Source organism: Bacillus rossius, chromosome 3, assembly GCF_032445375.1.
Source record: "Bacillus rossius redtenbacheri isolate Brsri chromosome 3, Brsri_v3, whole genome shotgun sequence".
Taxonomy (NCBI): Eukaryota; Metazoa; Arthropoda; class Insecta; order Phasmatodea; family Bacillidae; genus Bacillus; species Bacillus rossius.
The window spans coordinates 25,849,062-25,865,738 of record NC_086332.1 but is presented as its reverse complement, the minus strand read 5'-3'; the positions used below and the strand labels follow the sequence as shown (position 1 = coordinate 25,865,738).

General features: G+C 34.0%; 1 protein-coding gene across 4 annotated transcripts in view; it reads right to left on the bottom strand.

Moving 5' to 3' along the window:
* LOC134530397 (neurofibromin) overlaps positions 1 to 16,677 on the bottom strand; it is a 160,174-nt gene that overhangs the window by 75,820 nt on the left and 67,677 nt on the right. For all 4 annotated transcript variants that reach the window (XM_063365179.1, XM_063365180.1, XM_063365182.1 and 1 more), the window contains 4 exons: positions 15,875 to 16,114; positions 12,551 to 12,742; positions 11,121 to 11,243; positions 7,738 to 7,876 (listed from right to left, as the gene is read on the bottom strand). In XM_063365179.1, coding sequence (XP_063221249.1) covers positions 7,738 to 7,876; positions 11,121 to 11,243; positions 12,551 to 12,742; positions 15,875 to 16,114 — 694 coding nt within the window. The remainder of the gene's footprint in view (positions 1 to 7,737; positions 7,877 to 11,120; positions 11,244 to 12,550; positions 12,743 to 15,874; positions 16,115 to 16,677) is intronic.

Here is a 16,677-nt window from a genome sequence, read left to right as displayed (position 1 = left end):
TTAATTATTCAATATAGATAATCATGTCAAAATTATTCTTTGTTTTTGAAGTAAAACTTCTTTGCTGAGGGGGCTACAATTTTTGGGCGTTACAAAAATTCCTATCACATGAGGGAGAATGGTAGGTATGTGATGGGGGAACTGAGAGAGGAAGGGAATAGTTAAGTGCGTGGTGGAACCATGGCAGGGGAGAGGTAAAAATGACGCAGCATATTTGCACACTTGCATGCTTGCACACTTTCATACTTGTAAGCTCACATACTTTAGAATTGCATACTTGCATACTTGCATACTTTCATAATTGCACAATAGCATAATTTAGTGCTTGCATACTCTCATGTATGATTTTTCATCTGCGACTTCAGCCAAAGAGGTTTATGTTTCCTCTACCTAATAATATAATTAGCATGAAGTTTCACTTCTACCACGCATGGACTCCAGGCACACTTTTTTTTTTGATTACTCAAGAGTAATACCATGTAAATCTATGGTGATAAATTAAGTTTCGTGAGTTTTTAATTTTTTTTTATTTATATGTTTCTAATGTTTAAAAAATTACCAAAATGTAAAAAGGAATGTTAGTAATACTTTAATGGAGCTTACTTTCTAATGTAAGTCTCCATATTTCTTATAAAAATTTTAATGCTGTCCAAAAGCTGTAATAGCAATCCAAGAAAACATTTACAGTGCCCAAGAATATTACAAAGTTCAACAAACATTTGTATTGCAAATGAATTGAAAGTTATGTGAAATGTGTTTACGGAATCTTCAAGACGATGAACAATTTTAGTACCCAGTCATTGGTACATCAAAATACCTTATTTCAACTGTTTCTACAAGACGTAAGGATCGTGTGAAAATCATTGGTTACATTGGAAGTGTTCGATGGAAACTTATTGAACTAACCAGCGCAGACAGAAGATAGTGTACATGCCTTTTCACATACAAACTGATGTATAGCAGACGTCCTGCTCTGACACTTCAACGATGGTATTCAAAAGTTGACGATTGACTATTGATGATGTACACTACTGTAAAATTAAGGTATTAGTTCCAGTGTACATGTATGTAGTGTTGCAATTTGTTAGTTGTAGGAATATGACCACCAATTTTAATTTCAGCTGACCTTTAAATTAATTGATGTTTTGACAATATTAGTTGCTTTACCAATTTTAATACATTAATATGATTAGCTAACCAGAAGTCCTGTAAAGAAATATTTTATTACTATAAGAGGTTTTCACATGTGTTTCATTAGCTACGTAATTTTATGATAATTTTTAAGTTTTACTTTTTGACTCATGATATCATTCTAACATTGAAGATATTTTTTTTCCAATAATACTAGTAAATCAAATTGGTCTGTAAACTATATATAACTATAATTATTGCTTGATCATAAATAAGTTAGTGATGGGTCGATTCCGATTCCGGAATCGGTCGGTTCCACCGATTCCACTGGAATCGTGGGATTCAGAATACAATGGTTTTGGAATCGACCATGACCGATTCCTGCATTGTTTTTAAGTTTGCAAAATACATAATCTACGCAACGTAAGAAAATATTAAAATGCATGCAAATATAATTTTTAAAACTACATAATACAATCTTTTTTTACGGAACTGATTTACGAATTACGGTGATTAACGTATTTATTTACTTGCACCCAGTGTTGCCAGGTCTACCACTCACCAAAGCAGGAGATTGAACAGTGACAAAACAGTAGAAAGAAGTAGATATCCTAAACATATAGCTTTCCTTTACAATTAATTTAGTAAACCTATTTTTACACACATTTACTTTTAAATTAGTAAAAAAAAAACTTATTTCATACACATTACATATTAAGATACACAAACCACAAGAAAAAATTTTTATTTTCACTGACCATATAAAAAAAACAGATGAAAACAAAAAGTTGCTTGTAGCCTGCTCCTTATTCAATTACCAAAACGTCAGTCATCATCATTATCATCATCATCATCATCATCATCATCATCATCATCATCATCATCACTGACATACATTTTGTTTTGAACTCTCTTAATTATTGTACTAGTTACATCAAAAGAAAAGCATTCGGATTTAGAAACTAGTCTCTTGGTGTGTAACAGACCGCATACTGTCTTTGAAGATAGCCTGTTCCTGGTTTTCGTTTTCATCAAATTCACTGCTGAAAACATTCGTTCCGCTGTAGCACTCGAATGGGGTAGACTCAAAAGACTCCAAATAAATTTGGCTAGTAGAGGAAATACCTGGTTGGAGTCTGCGTATGATTTTTTACGGACACTATCCCAGAAATCCTGTATTGTGTCTTTACTGCCACTACTACCACCTATTTCCGTATTACATAGCAATCGCCATTCTGTATCAAGTTGTTGGATCTCATTTTCTTTTATTAATCTTGGAAACAGGGAAGCCAATGGTGCAATAGATTGACAAGTTGATATTTTAGTAGGATCTAGCACTTCAAGCATAGTGAAAATAGGATCATTGAAAGGAAAATGATCTGTAATCTGTTTCACAGATTCAATGTAGAAATCTAGGCAATGCAATTTGATCAGTTTCACATGCTGCTCAGAAAGTTTTTTTTGACAAAGAAATATTAAATTTTGCCCCAAAATAGACATTTTCTAATGGCAGAAAAACTCTAGAATCTTTATAATCAACTTTATCTACATCTATGGATCTTACAATTTCTATTTTAACAGAGCACTCGAGGAGAGTTTTTAATACAGAAACTACACATGGCCTCAAATTTTGAATGTGTGGTTGCTCACTCTGCATTTTATTGTTCAGGATATTGAACATATGCAAAACAAACTGAAGAAATCCAAGATACAATTTGTTGAAGGGTGATTTTATTTTTGAAGAATGGGATCTGATGCTAATAACTTACCTTCAAAGGCAGCCTGGGTGAAAAAAAGTATGAGGGCATCATACTGCTCCAAAACCCGAGATTCAACTAACTCAAGGGATAACCATCTTGTCTGACTTGGATGCAACAGCTTATGTGGCTTTACATTCACAAAACTTTGGAATTCTTTAAAGGATTCAATACATTTAGAACTTGAATGAAAATAATTTAAAATATCACGGACCAAATCTTCTGGTTCCCTTGGAAGCTTCGCACAAGCATATGATGAACACAAATGGAATGAGGTCGGGCATGTCGTTTTTCAAAAGAATATATATAGAATGACTTTTACACATCATTACGTGAGTGGGAAAACGAAGAGTTGTTTAAGGGTTGGTTACAGTCTAGCAAGAAAGGATGCAGTTTTGCATATTGTAAGTCATGTAACTGTGATATGAGAATTGCTTCTGGAGGTAAAGGTACATTAATTAGACATGTAGAGTCTGATAAACATGTGCAATGTGGGAAGGAACTTGTTGGTCAAAAAATGTTAACTTCATTTACATCTGAAGCAACCAATTTAAGTGATCAAGTCAAAGAAGCTGAAATTTGTCTTTCTGCATTTGTAGCAGAACACAACATTTCATTTAATATAATTAGTCACTTGACACCCCTTATTAGATCAGTTTGCCCTGATTCTGAAATTGCAAAAAAAATCAAGTTTGTACTTCTGAGAATACTTCACCTCTTTACTCATAGCAAATCATTAATAATAAATTCAGCGTTATCAAAATCCATTCGTGATAAACGACTGCACACTTTGTCCGTGACACCACATCGTTCAAAATTATTACAGGCGACCGCGAGACAATAATAGAAACATAAACGGTTTCACTTCAAAGCACACAAATCTGATGACTGATAAACCGAGTACCGACAGGCGACAGTGACACGACATGATGATGACACTCGACAGACGGACAAGACGAGTCACGAGTTACGACTGACGAGAGCTCTATCTCAAATCAAAAGGACGACTGGGAGGGGGGGGGGGGGGGAGGACTCCCGGAAAACGAAACGCTCATGCCACAGCCACACACCACTAACGAGGGGAAAGTCCCTTGGTAACTATCAGAGATTCGATTTAAATATATCTCGCAGTATATCGATATATCGCAGTCTGACACTAAAATTTGAACTGTTACAGGCTAGAAAACTCAAGAACATAAAAGTATACACTTTTTAGTTAAAATTCAAGCCGTTTTTGTTAATTTTAATAAAAAATTTGTCGAGGCAGGAAAAAGCAGTAGATTTTCTTGACTTTTCGCTTTTTAGCAGTAGAACAGTAGATTTTTTAAAAAGCAGGAGATCTACTGTAAAAACAGTAGACCTGGCAACACTGCTTGCACCGCCATTTTCCCTACTGTACAAATGCAGTATCTACTTTCCCACTTTAAGCGAAAGCATTTTTAGGAAATTACGTTGCAGCAGCACTGCATTTAATAGCAAACCTTCAAAAATAATTAGACAAAACCATAAATGTTAAAAGAAAATTATGTAAATGTAATCGGCAAATAATGTAAACGTTAACTATTTGATCATGGCAGCTACATTTGCCATTGTAAACAACCTAATTTTTTTTTGTGCTACCTGCCATGGTAAACCATACGGCCATGAACAAAATCTTTGGTGACGTGAACGTGAACATCTCTACACATTAAACTTTAAAGAATTAAAATGAAATAATTTTTGAATGAAATTTTACCCAAATTCACAGTGGATTATTGCAACCATATTAAAATAAGTTTAAAAGCAACATAACCAAATTGCTTTAAATCGGCGTTCTTGTGCATGTTCAGCGATGCTCGTTTTACGTTAGATATATTTTGGAAAGGCAGTTGGCAAGTCTGAATTTCCAAACATTGCTGCGGAAACGTTCGTAAATTTTTATTACCAAACGGCAAACATAAACAATCTTTTGAAAGTAGTTGTGTTAGTTTAACAGAATTGTTTCCGATAAATTTCTGAAATGAATTAAATGTTAACACGCGATTATTTGAAGAGTTTAAATATTTTGTGTAAGAAAATCTCACCATAAAATGTGAAAATTTTGAGATGCTAAAAATTGCACAGAACTTTCTTACTCAAGAACCGAAAATTTATTTTGGTAAATATGTATTGTACGGATTAGCGCCAAAAAAAATCGTACAAATATGAAATAACTTTCATTATATGCTCTATTACGTCCTCTTTTCAAAACCGCCTGCGGAGATTAAAAATTCCAATTACTTTTGGAGATATCGCCGTTCTTATTTTGCAATACAAGCCCTATGTAATCATTCAACAGACGCCATTTTATATTTTGCCGTGTGTGCGTGAATGTCTAAATAACAGAAATTTTCCATTATGTAAGGTTAGTTACATGATAAATACTTCAAAATAAACGGAAATTAAAAATAATATCAATTAATTTTACTTGTATAGTTTTAAGTATTTATAATGTAACTGACCTGACATAACAAAACGGGACAAAGGTAGATTAGGTCAGGTCAGCTACAGTATAAATACTTTGAAACTGAACGGACATTAAAAATAATAAAAATTAATTTTAATGGTTGTTTAGTTTTAAAGTATTTATAATGTAGCTGACCTGACCTAACAAACCGGGAAAAAGGATGAACAGTAGGAACTCACGTAATTTTCTTTTTACGTGATGTAGTCGTTCAACTACGTCGTGAAAAAAAAAAATCATACTTGTAAACAAGCAACAATGGTGAACGCGGGAAGCCTACGATTCACTCATCCTTCTGGACATACCCGAATACTCACGTTGGCAAGCCTTCTTTCAACAGACGAGAGGAAAACGCCCGATCGTGCATCTTCGGTTTTTTTTGTTTATTGTAAATAAATATGCAACTCATGAAAACTAATGGTCAATTAGGTTATGTTAGCTACATTATAAATACTTCAAAACATTGTGGATGGTTGATTTGGTTAGGATAGCTACATTAAAAATACTGTGAAATCATGTAAACGGTTTCCTAGCGCAGTTATTTGCTAAGCAACCATAAAATGATTTAACAGTTTTTTTAATGTAGCTATACTTACCTAATATAACCAACCATCCACAACGTTTTAAAGTATTTTTAATTACTTCTTGCTAATTTTAAGAAAAGAAGACTTGCCAACGTGAGTATTCGGGTATGTCCAGAAGGATGTGTGAATCGTAGGCTTCCCGCTGAACGCCGCATCAGTGCTCAGCATGAAAATTAAAAAATTCCATATCTCCTAAAGTATTTGGAATTTCTGATCTCCGCCGGGTTTAATGAAAAGAGGAAGTTAAAGAGCACAGAATAAAGGTATTTTCGGATTTTTAAAAATTTTTTTAAAAAAAATCGCCAAAAAATGAATATTAAAAAATTCGATATCTCCAAAAGTAATTGGAATTTTTTATCTCCGCAGGCGGTTCTGAAAAGAGGACGTAAGATAGCATATAATGAAAGTTATTTCATATTTGTACGATTTTTTTTTGCGCTAATCCGTACAATACATATTTACCTTTATTTTCTCTTTACGATTGTGAGGAACTGCAAGACTGGATGGATTTATTCTTTTCACCAAGTGAGATAATTAAGTTCTAGGTAATATATTAAAACGTAAGCATCTCTGACATTTTATTTTAGTGTGGTGCATATTTGTTTGTCATTTCCATCATAATGAGATAATAAGGTTTTATTTTTACATTTCCCTTTTTTATTTTTTTTTCGCCATGGTCCCTTGAAATATGTATAAACGAGGTTATATTGACATTTTATTTGGATCATTATTTAGTTGTGCTTGAAAATAAAATTCTTAACCTAACCGTACAAACCCTCTTTTTTTACAATTAATGACTTGAGTTGATAATGTAAGGTATCTAAAGTTTGTTAAGTTATAACATTATTTACAATTTAAGTCATTAGACATCTTTGATTATTGGCATGTGTTTGAACACGTGTTTCGTCTAACTATATGCAAGGTTAAAAGGCCAAATTGTGCTAGAAATACAAGGTAGCGTAACTTGATTGTAATGAACATACTTTTTAACATTATATAAGCTGTATATAATGTTAATTTCTGCACAGAAAATGAAACACAACATAATTACATTTTTAAAATCATAAACAACCTTTTTTTTCTTAGTATATTACTCTGTTGAACATTGTCAGATAAAAATTAAGGAATCGGAATCGGATTCGAAGAATCGACCCTTTAATTTAAGAATCGAAAATGGAATCGGAATCGGTATATTTTAGGAATCGGCCCAACACTAAAATAAGTCTTTGCAGATGTGTTTATGATAAAAATATAAATATGCAATTATAGTTAACTAAAGTAAAATACTGTCTTTACAATAATATAATCTGGGATTCAAATAGGATATTGAAAGAGATGTTTGAAAGCAATATTTATAATAGATTTGTTTTGAACTTAAAATTTTATATTGTGGTAATATTTTGGTTTTTTTGTTGTCTTTAGTCATTTAGGTCGATGACAATTACAGAATATTAACTTCACCAAGTCCGACAGTGATGCCACAACACATACAAAGCCTTATCTGTGCCTGTGACACAATCTTTTGACTGGTTTTCTTACCGTAATAGCACAGTTAATTGATAATGCTAACATTACTTGTATTCATGAATAAATGGTAAAATCACGTATTTAATTTATTATAATGTGAACAGCATTACAAAAGTTTTCTAATATATGAGCTACTTTCTAGGTAACCTGGTATCTAAAACACGCTCTATCTATAAAAGTTTATATTCAAAAAGTGTGAAGATTCTATGAATGAACAATAACACATCCTATAAAGAATAACAAAATCAAAATATACCCGTAGTGGTGCGAGAATACGATCGTGGAACTTTGTGTACTCCCGCACCCAGCCATTGCAGTTGTAGATGTATGCTGCATGGATGTTCTCATACGCAACCTCTGGTAACACGTAGAACCACTTCTGGAGGAACTCAGTTCTGGAAAATAACAATGTAAAGTAAGTTATGTAATAGTTATCATTATGGTTAGCTATTTAAACATGCATTGCATCAATAAAACAGTTTACGATTAAGAGTAAAATACTTATTAAAACTATTAAATAATTAAATTATTGTTATTATTTAAAAAAAAAACTCCTTGATTCTATAAAAATATTTCTTTAAATAGACTTTAAAGTAAAAGAATGGACACTTTTTAAATTTGCTATAATTATAAACACTATTAATGCCAAAATATTTTTTGAAGAGCTGTGTTACTCTTAAAGATTATAACCTGATGCTGATTTATAATACACAGCATTAACAAAGAGTCTAGATAAATTTCTAATAATTAAATCCACAAAGGTTAAACATTAAAATCAGTATGATATTGACTTTTTATACAGAATACTCATTATAATGACTTAACTGTAGAGGAAAACAACAAAAAAAAGACACAATATTCTGAAAATTATAACAATTTAGATAGATGGTCTCTAAAGGTGACTTGAAACCAAATTTAACAAGTAACTTACAATGGATGTAATAGCTGAATTCCTGACCTCACCCTCCGACACCCATTAGTTTACAATGTCATTCACTTGTAAAAATATACTTTATAAAAAGCCGCATTAGTGCAACATATTTTTTGAGAGCTTTCAAAATTGTTGTACAAAATGTATATTTTCACACTCAGAAAGAAACAACACAGTCTTGTAGACTTTCTATGACCTGACTTTCCTTACATTCATACCTTGCAGTTTGTCTGAGGCACATACGCATCATGTGCATGTATAATTAAATTATTTAAATTTATGTCAATCACTGAAAACTTATCATCGATTTAATAAATACACAAACACGATACATCCACCATCATAGCCACAGATTTTCTCATCTCATGAATAAAAGGTGTTTGGTTAGCTATAGTAAAACCTTTTTGTTGCGACCCCATTTATTGCGACCACCTCTCTATTACAACCCGATTTCGAGGAACCGTGAAAAAATTGCCGAAAATCCGAAGAAAATCGGACAGAAAATAAGTTTCTTGTGGTGAGTAGTGTGTTACTGCGTTTCTCTTGCCGAGTGCTGTACTGCCGTAGGCAGCGCATATCTAAAAATAGATACCACTTCCTGTCGACCGCTGTCAGCGCTTAACAACCCCCATTCCACATCCCTTTGCCGGCAGGGTGCAGATAAAGGTTTTTGTGTCAACGTGTTTACGTTTAGCTTTTTGTGAGTGTCTAGTGTGGTACGCAGTTAAGGCAAAGCTACCTGCTGGATTTCTCTTGATTTTGATTACTATCGGTTGACAATACACAGCGACCGACTGGATGCACGCCCGCCTCGACTTGAACTGCCGCAGCGATGTTTATTTTGACAGCTCAAGCAATTATCTTTTCCCGTGGGTTGATAGAAAAAGATCGCTTCACCCAGCATAAAAAAAAGGGCTACGCCACTTATTCCCCACGCAGGAAACACACTGGCTGCCGTCCGTCTCCCCCGCATTTATCTTTCTTCTAACATTCCACGTCTCACCTCTCGCGCGAGCAATAACGAAGCGACCACGCATTGGGCCGTTTTATGCTTGTTTGGTGACAGCAGCTTGATTTTATTCGGTATATTCCTTTTCATAGGACCCTTGCTATTAAAATACATTTATATTTAAGTTTGAAAGCTTGTAAATTCCTTGCCAGAGATGACTGAACTCGAACTTGGTGTGAAAAGTGACATATTTTGACCCCTCCCTCACCGCTTTAGTACCCCATTCATAATAGCCCAATTTTACGGGAGAAGGGAGGGTGAAATGAGCATTTTCTCACTGAAGGTTTTTCAAAGGAAGCGAAGTTGGGGTGTTATAAGGGAGGACACTAGATGGTTTGTGTGTCTGGGAGGGATGAGCTAGCCTTGAAGAATGTTATCAAGAGGGGAGGGAGGGGTGAGCTTATGCGTCATGAAGCCGCTGCCGCCAGCCAGCCGGGCGAGCTTCGTGTGCGCCCACTCGCGTTGCAGAACCTACCGCTGCCATATTTTTGAAGGAAATGTCCCATTATTTTTTTGTTATTCTTACATGAACATTATGGGAAGTATTAAAGCCGACACAAAAATACGCTGTGTGTTAAAATTAACAGATTTTAATGATCCTTCATTTCGTATATTTTTTTCTTCTTCTGATTTTCACATTTTGGTCAAAATGTCCAATTTTTTGACGGTTTCCGAGAATGAATTCGTAAAATCACTGCTTCGTTAAATCCGGGGTTCATGAAATCGGGGTTTTAATGTATTTAACTACGGCAAGCAGAAAACGTACATGTAAACTAACCAGTAAAAATAAACTGTCTTTTGACATATTTTCTTTAGAGGTGGCCTGTAGGGCGACGGACTTGTAATGACGGTTGAAGTGGGTTTAAAGCAAAGCCGTCTAGCATTGTGAGTGACAGCATCCTGCCATTGTACGGCTGGTTTCTTAGAGAGTAGCGGTTTGGGAAGGGAAGGGGGGGGGGGGGGTGTTTGAAATCAACTGAAAATTTCGGAAAACATCTATTACATCCCCCCCTCTATTTCGACTCTATTCCCGGGAACCGTGAGGGGTCGTTTCAGAGAGGTTTGACTGTATTAAGATAAAAACAAAACAGGCTTTAGTGGGAGTGTGAAGTAACCCACAGCAGTACTACAGGTACTTGGCATTTCTCCAAATGATACATTTAACCCATATGGTGATGTTCTGGTAATTGTTCTCTACACTAGGTTTCATGACGACCGTGATTCGTGCTATTGCCAGGTGTCTGAGCTGCAGCCAAGTTACATGTATCAAAAATAACTTTAAAATATCAGCACCACCAAATTAATCCAGTTGATTTAAGTATTATTCTATGAATTATATCTGCGACTTCATGTTTACTAGCATATTGCACTACCAATTTTTCAAGTAAAATAAGCATTAAAATATTTTTCTTTTGAGGTTTTGATCTAGAAAGGCATGAAAAAAATTTTTTTGTATAAAACTAATTTGTGTCTGTGTGTATATATAGTTTTCAAATAATTGGAATAAGTAAATAATAAGTTTTAAATAAGTTGCATAAAAGATTATCATTTCACAATAATTCAAAATAATTTATAAAATAATATATGGTAATTTTGGGGAAGAAAAATTATAGATTCTATTTTTTTTTCTAGTCCCTATAAATGTACATTACAAAAAAAAACCAAGTAGTCTTAATTTAGAATTTGAAATACAAATTACCTGAATCTGTTATCCGAACAAGTATGTGTGAAGTCCATCACTAATTCAAATGCTGAATGGCAGAAAGGCTTCAAGGTGAGGATAACATGGTAGATCAGCAGGTCACCATTTGTTTCTCCAATTCTGCAATATATGTTTGAATAACTTTCACATTTAAGCTGCTAAAAAATAAATGCTTAAAAAAATGGATACATTTACAGTACAAGAACGAATCATCATATTGATATCTAACCGAGCACCATATTTAACCAAATGTAGTACATATCACTCAAATGCAATATTTGGCCAATATGTTTTAATTTTAAATAAAAAGAAAAAAAAATTAGATTGCAGGCTAGGAGAATTTAATCAAAAATGTTTGCAGTATTTATAATATTTTCCACTTTAGTAACCAACATTAAGTAAATACATATACGGTATACATATACAAATAAAATCAAAACAAAACATTTAACTGAGGCTGTATTCCAATTGGCCATTTTTTTGTTTACAGAATGGTCATTATGTTACCTTTTTGTTAACAAAACCTGTGACTTATATACCTTATTTGCATTTTACGTTTCATCAAATTAAAATTCGAAGCTTACAGATTAATAAGAAATTACCAATTCACAGCTGTGTTAGTTTAACCTGCAATGTTGAATACATGAATTATTCTATTAGCACAAATAAATGTTTATTGGTGCCATAAAAGTTATTTCATAAATTACCATATAAGGTACAGAAAAGCTATTAAAATGCATAAAATATTTGTATTTTTTAAAAATTACAATTGTATTATTTTTTATCACTTTAAGCTATGTTAATACAAGACTCAAGTTATTTAATATTTATTATTTTACATTTGTATTTAAGTCTTGCAGTACTTTCTGACCATAAGTGAAAGAAATAATCTAAGCATTTTAATTGAAAGTTTCTCAAAATACAAAAAACAGCCTGAAGTCTTGTAAATATTGTTGACATTCCCAGCCTATCTTTCATACTGTACCATTCACACTTAACTTCAGACTCACAAAAATCGTTAGCAATGTTGCTGCTATTGTTTTCTCAGGAATGGGTAAGTACGTACTTCATATTATTAAACTAGGCTGTGCAGTTAACCGCCAGCTTCAGAAAAAAATAAAAACAAAGCAATAACCATAAACTCAGGAATAAATTCCTCAAAATTCCAGAAAACTTCAGAGAATTAATTTTTCTAAGTTAGTAAAAAAAAATTGGAGATCTAATATGTTTTTCTCATTTTAAGATTGAACTAAAATTAAGACAGAAACTGTCACATTCTTAATATGAAGTCATAGAGATCTTTATGCAATGAAATCATTACACAAGTTACAAGAACTAAAAAAAAAAAAAAATCTTCTGTTGTCAGAAAACCAACCTATCTAAACAAACTAACTAGAAGGCATAATTTATACGTAGTAGGCACTCACTTATATCGGCGGGCAATGTAGTAGAAAACAGGGTGGCCGGCCTTGGAGGTGCCTGCTTGGTAGAAGATGTTCAGTGACTTAATGGACTTGAACTCCTCCTTCTCATGCATGTTATGCTTCACCATGATCTCCTCGAAGTTGGTACTTGACATGTCGATGGAACTCCACCTGGCGTAGGATGAAAACAGAAGACTGCCCGGCCATTAAAACCATTCAATGATAACAGCAAAGGCATAATCAACCACTTCTCGAGCACAATCCAAATCACATCAATTCAACTTAAATATAAAACTATTTAGGATGGAGTTTAAAAAAAGGTGAAGGAAAGTATGAGGATGAACGGATAATAGTTTTGCAGCATTTCCAAATCTTTTTTATATAAATAAAGAACTACAAAAATATTGTTTTTCCATGCAAGTGTATGTCTACATATCTATATAAAAAAAATTCATCTGCCAACTTAAGAGGATTCCTGGCCTGTAAAACACTGCTAATGTATTTCTTTAAACGATTCATGCAATGGAGAATTAGGATTTAATGCAATTTCTTGGACATACGCCCGCAATTTGCACTATCTGTCATGTAAAAACTTATAAAAAGGCAAATTAAGAAAAAAATTAATAAAAATTAATACATAAAATCCACAGAGAACAAGCCTAAATCAGCTGATGTCCAACAGATAAATCCAACGATGAATCTAAACAAGTATCAAGGACAACACCGTGATACATATATAATTCAGGAGCATTTGCAAATTAGATCGCATTTGTAATGATTCCTTTAAACTCATGTCCGAGCACGATTACCCCAGGTAACATCTCGGTGACCAGCCACAGTGCACCTGGGTATTTAGAGGCAGGTTGATTGTACGATAGTTTACCATTGCTCTCCGTGAAAGGAAATCGCAACACCTAGTCCTGGACCTGGGTGGGAAATATTTCTTATGCAAAAAAACACCGACTCGGCCGAGAATCTAAATTATTCCTTTAGTTCTACGACCATAAGCTCGACACACTGGTTAAACAGGTCAGACATAATTACATTAGATAATGACAGATTAGCGAGTGTTTGCAAAACTTATATAAACATTCATATAAGTTAGACAACTGATGACAATTGTTACATTATAATACTGTCTAAAATAAAAACTACAGTTAATAAACTTAATTTCACATATTATTTTTTGTGTGATATTTATTTGTCATTTAATAAATATATAAGCAACAACTAAACAACCTGGTTTCAAGATTGTTCTAGAAAGACAGTACAGCAATGTGAAGTAATTAACCCAAAAATAGTGTGATGCACATTTGTTGCTACTTTCCCTGTTATTTTTAGTTCACTTGGTTTTTTTTTAGGTTTTTTAATTTCCAAAGTTTGTGTGTGTTTATGTGAAAAATAAATCCTAAATTAACAGCTGACATTGCCAGGTGTACATATTTTTCATGTTATCCCATTTTCTTTTATCAGGTATCGATTGCTCTGTGTATATGTGCACGCTGCGATTACTGATTACTCTGTCTCCTGACGTATGAGTCATTTCATGAACGAAACCAAGGAACAAATCTGATTAACTGCGTGGACGGTTATCTCGTTCTCTCTGCATTTCATGTTCTTCTGACTCGTGTTCAGCTTTCAAGGAATCGACTCTCAAAGAACAGATTCTTTACATCGCGAATGAATCACTTGATTTTGTTTGATCAAAGATTCATTTGTTTTGAACGAATCGTTTACGAACGACACATCACTAGTGCCCACTTCTTGTATGTAATATAATAATAATATTAATAATAATATTAATAATAATACATGTAATTATATTATTATAATAATAATATTCTGTACATCCGTTTTGTGCTTGTGCCTGCCCTAGAAGTGTTTATACTGTTGGCAGGCATGTTGCGAACCAGTAAATAAATAAATAAATAAATGTGATTCGTGCCGGATATTTGGGATCAAAACTGAGATCCTCGCCACAGGTGATGCATAAGCACTCACGGCTGCTGAGAATCCTCAAGTTAGAATAATCTTCGGTTGAATGCAAGGTGAATTTTTCTTATGATCATGCAACACAACTACTGTTGGGATCACGAAAGTAGCGAGCTGCATCCCATAGTTCCAACAGCAAACATTGCTCGGCAGGAATTTACAGAAGGAAGCGGCGGCGGGGAAACACACACTGAACTTGGCACAACTCGGCTGTATATTAGGTATTCTAAAAATACGCAGCACATTAATAGTGCAGCAATTAATTGAGTATCTGTAAAAAAGAAATAGGAAATATGGCAAGCATTGAACACAATGTAAATAGATATAAAGAATTCCAACATGAAGTAATTGTAAAGAAAATTTGACTTAAGTTTTAAAAATCACCACAGTGAAGGCAGTGTTGGTTTGATTCACAGCTCACAAAACCAAAAGTGGCAAAATTGCAGTACCAGATCAAGATAGTCAAAGAATGAATACCAGCTATTACAAAGGCTGAGAAATACACGTTGTAGCACTGTCACTATCAATATATTCATCACTGTTGCCCATTATACTGGTACTTGTTGATGACAGCAATTCATCATCACTAGCGTCATGTTAATTCATTAAGAACTAGTACATTGCCATGTCTATTTTGTAGTCCCTCTTCCAGAATTAATTTTATAATTTTTCAACATGATTGCAATAGCTACCCAGTCCTGCTTTGTTATGAAGTTAACAGAATCCAGTTTGTGTGTCTGAGGTGCTTGAGTGGAAAACTCTCCCATAGTATTACATTTCCAAATGCACCTCTTTATCTTTGTCTAAGCTAATTCAATAGCGCTGAACTCACACTGAGTCGAATTACATGATGTCCTGCAATTTTTAAAAGTCAATCAACCCGAAAAAATGTTCTCCTTTTATTTGTGGTTTTTTTACTAGTTCCTTCAACAGACATTTCAGCATTTTTTTCATCACACTTTACACCTCTGCATTTTAGCCATGAAATTATGTTTTGTATACTGTATTTCAAAGGAGTCTTTACTAATTACTCTTTCTTTGCTGTGAATCACCTTATTACCTTTTCTATACTTTACATTTGTCTCTATTACTCGTCACGACAACCTACCTACCAATATAGTAACGCAGGAAGGGAAACAGAATCCCGCCAACGCAATACACTTCCTTCCCCTTCCCACCTACTTTGCCTGTCATTTTTCGTCCTTTCTTTGCCCTTCACTCCTGCTCTGACAGCTTGCACGATTCCTGGCCCCTACAGTAGATGCTACAATGGCTGTTAATCTCGAGTAACTCTGAACTTGTGACAAATTATGTAAAAACCAGCAAGTAACTTACTGAGAATCGACAGGCTTGTGCTCTGGAGGTCCCAGGTACGCTAACAGAGTAGCCATCTTATCGAAGGGCCTACGCCCCACTGCTTTGTGGTCCCGACTGCTTGACAGATAGTCTCCGATGCGCTCCTGGTGGTTCCACAACAGCCGGTGCAAAGCCAGCACATTGGCATCACTGATGAATGACATGGAGTGAGATGCCTGATCTACGGTCTCACAGTCCGATGCTATCTGAATGAAGAACCTGGAATTACAAGATGTTATCAACTCCCTGTATCTCTTCCCATTTCCACATATCATTCAAACATACCTATTGTTTTCGTACGCAGTGACACTTAAATGAATTAAAATTAGATAGTTAAATGAGCCAAAAATTAAGCGTAATTCTTTTCGCCAAGCAAACATTTTTACACCAAATGGACAAACTTCTTAAAAGGGAAGACAATAGTGAACATGCATACTATGAAAATGTGTACTATACTAAAAAACTGCTCCAGCAATTACAGTAGAACCTCTGTAAGTTGAACTCGAAGGGAGAGCCCAAAAAATTTGAGTTATAGTGTTTTCGACTTATGGAGTATTTCGACTTAAGCGGATTTTGATTCAACATAAAGAGGTTGAGATTCATTCTTATACATTTTGAGTTAGAGAGGTAAAATAAATAAAAATTTAAGTTGCAGAGGTGACAAACAGATATTGGATTTTAACAGCTTTCATTTTTGGAATATCATTATGTGCTGTACAATTAGCAAGAAATAACATGATTTTTTCTTTTTTCTTTGGCCATTTTCTTATCAATATTTATAA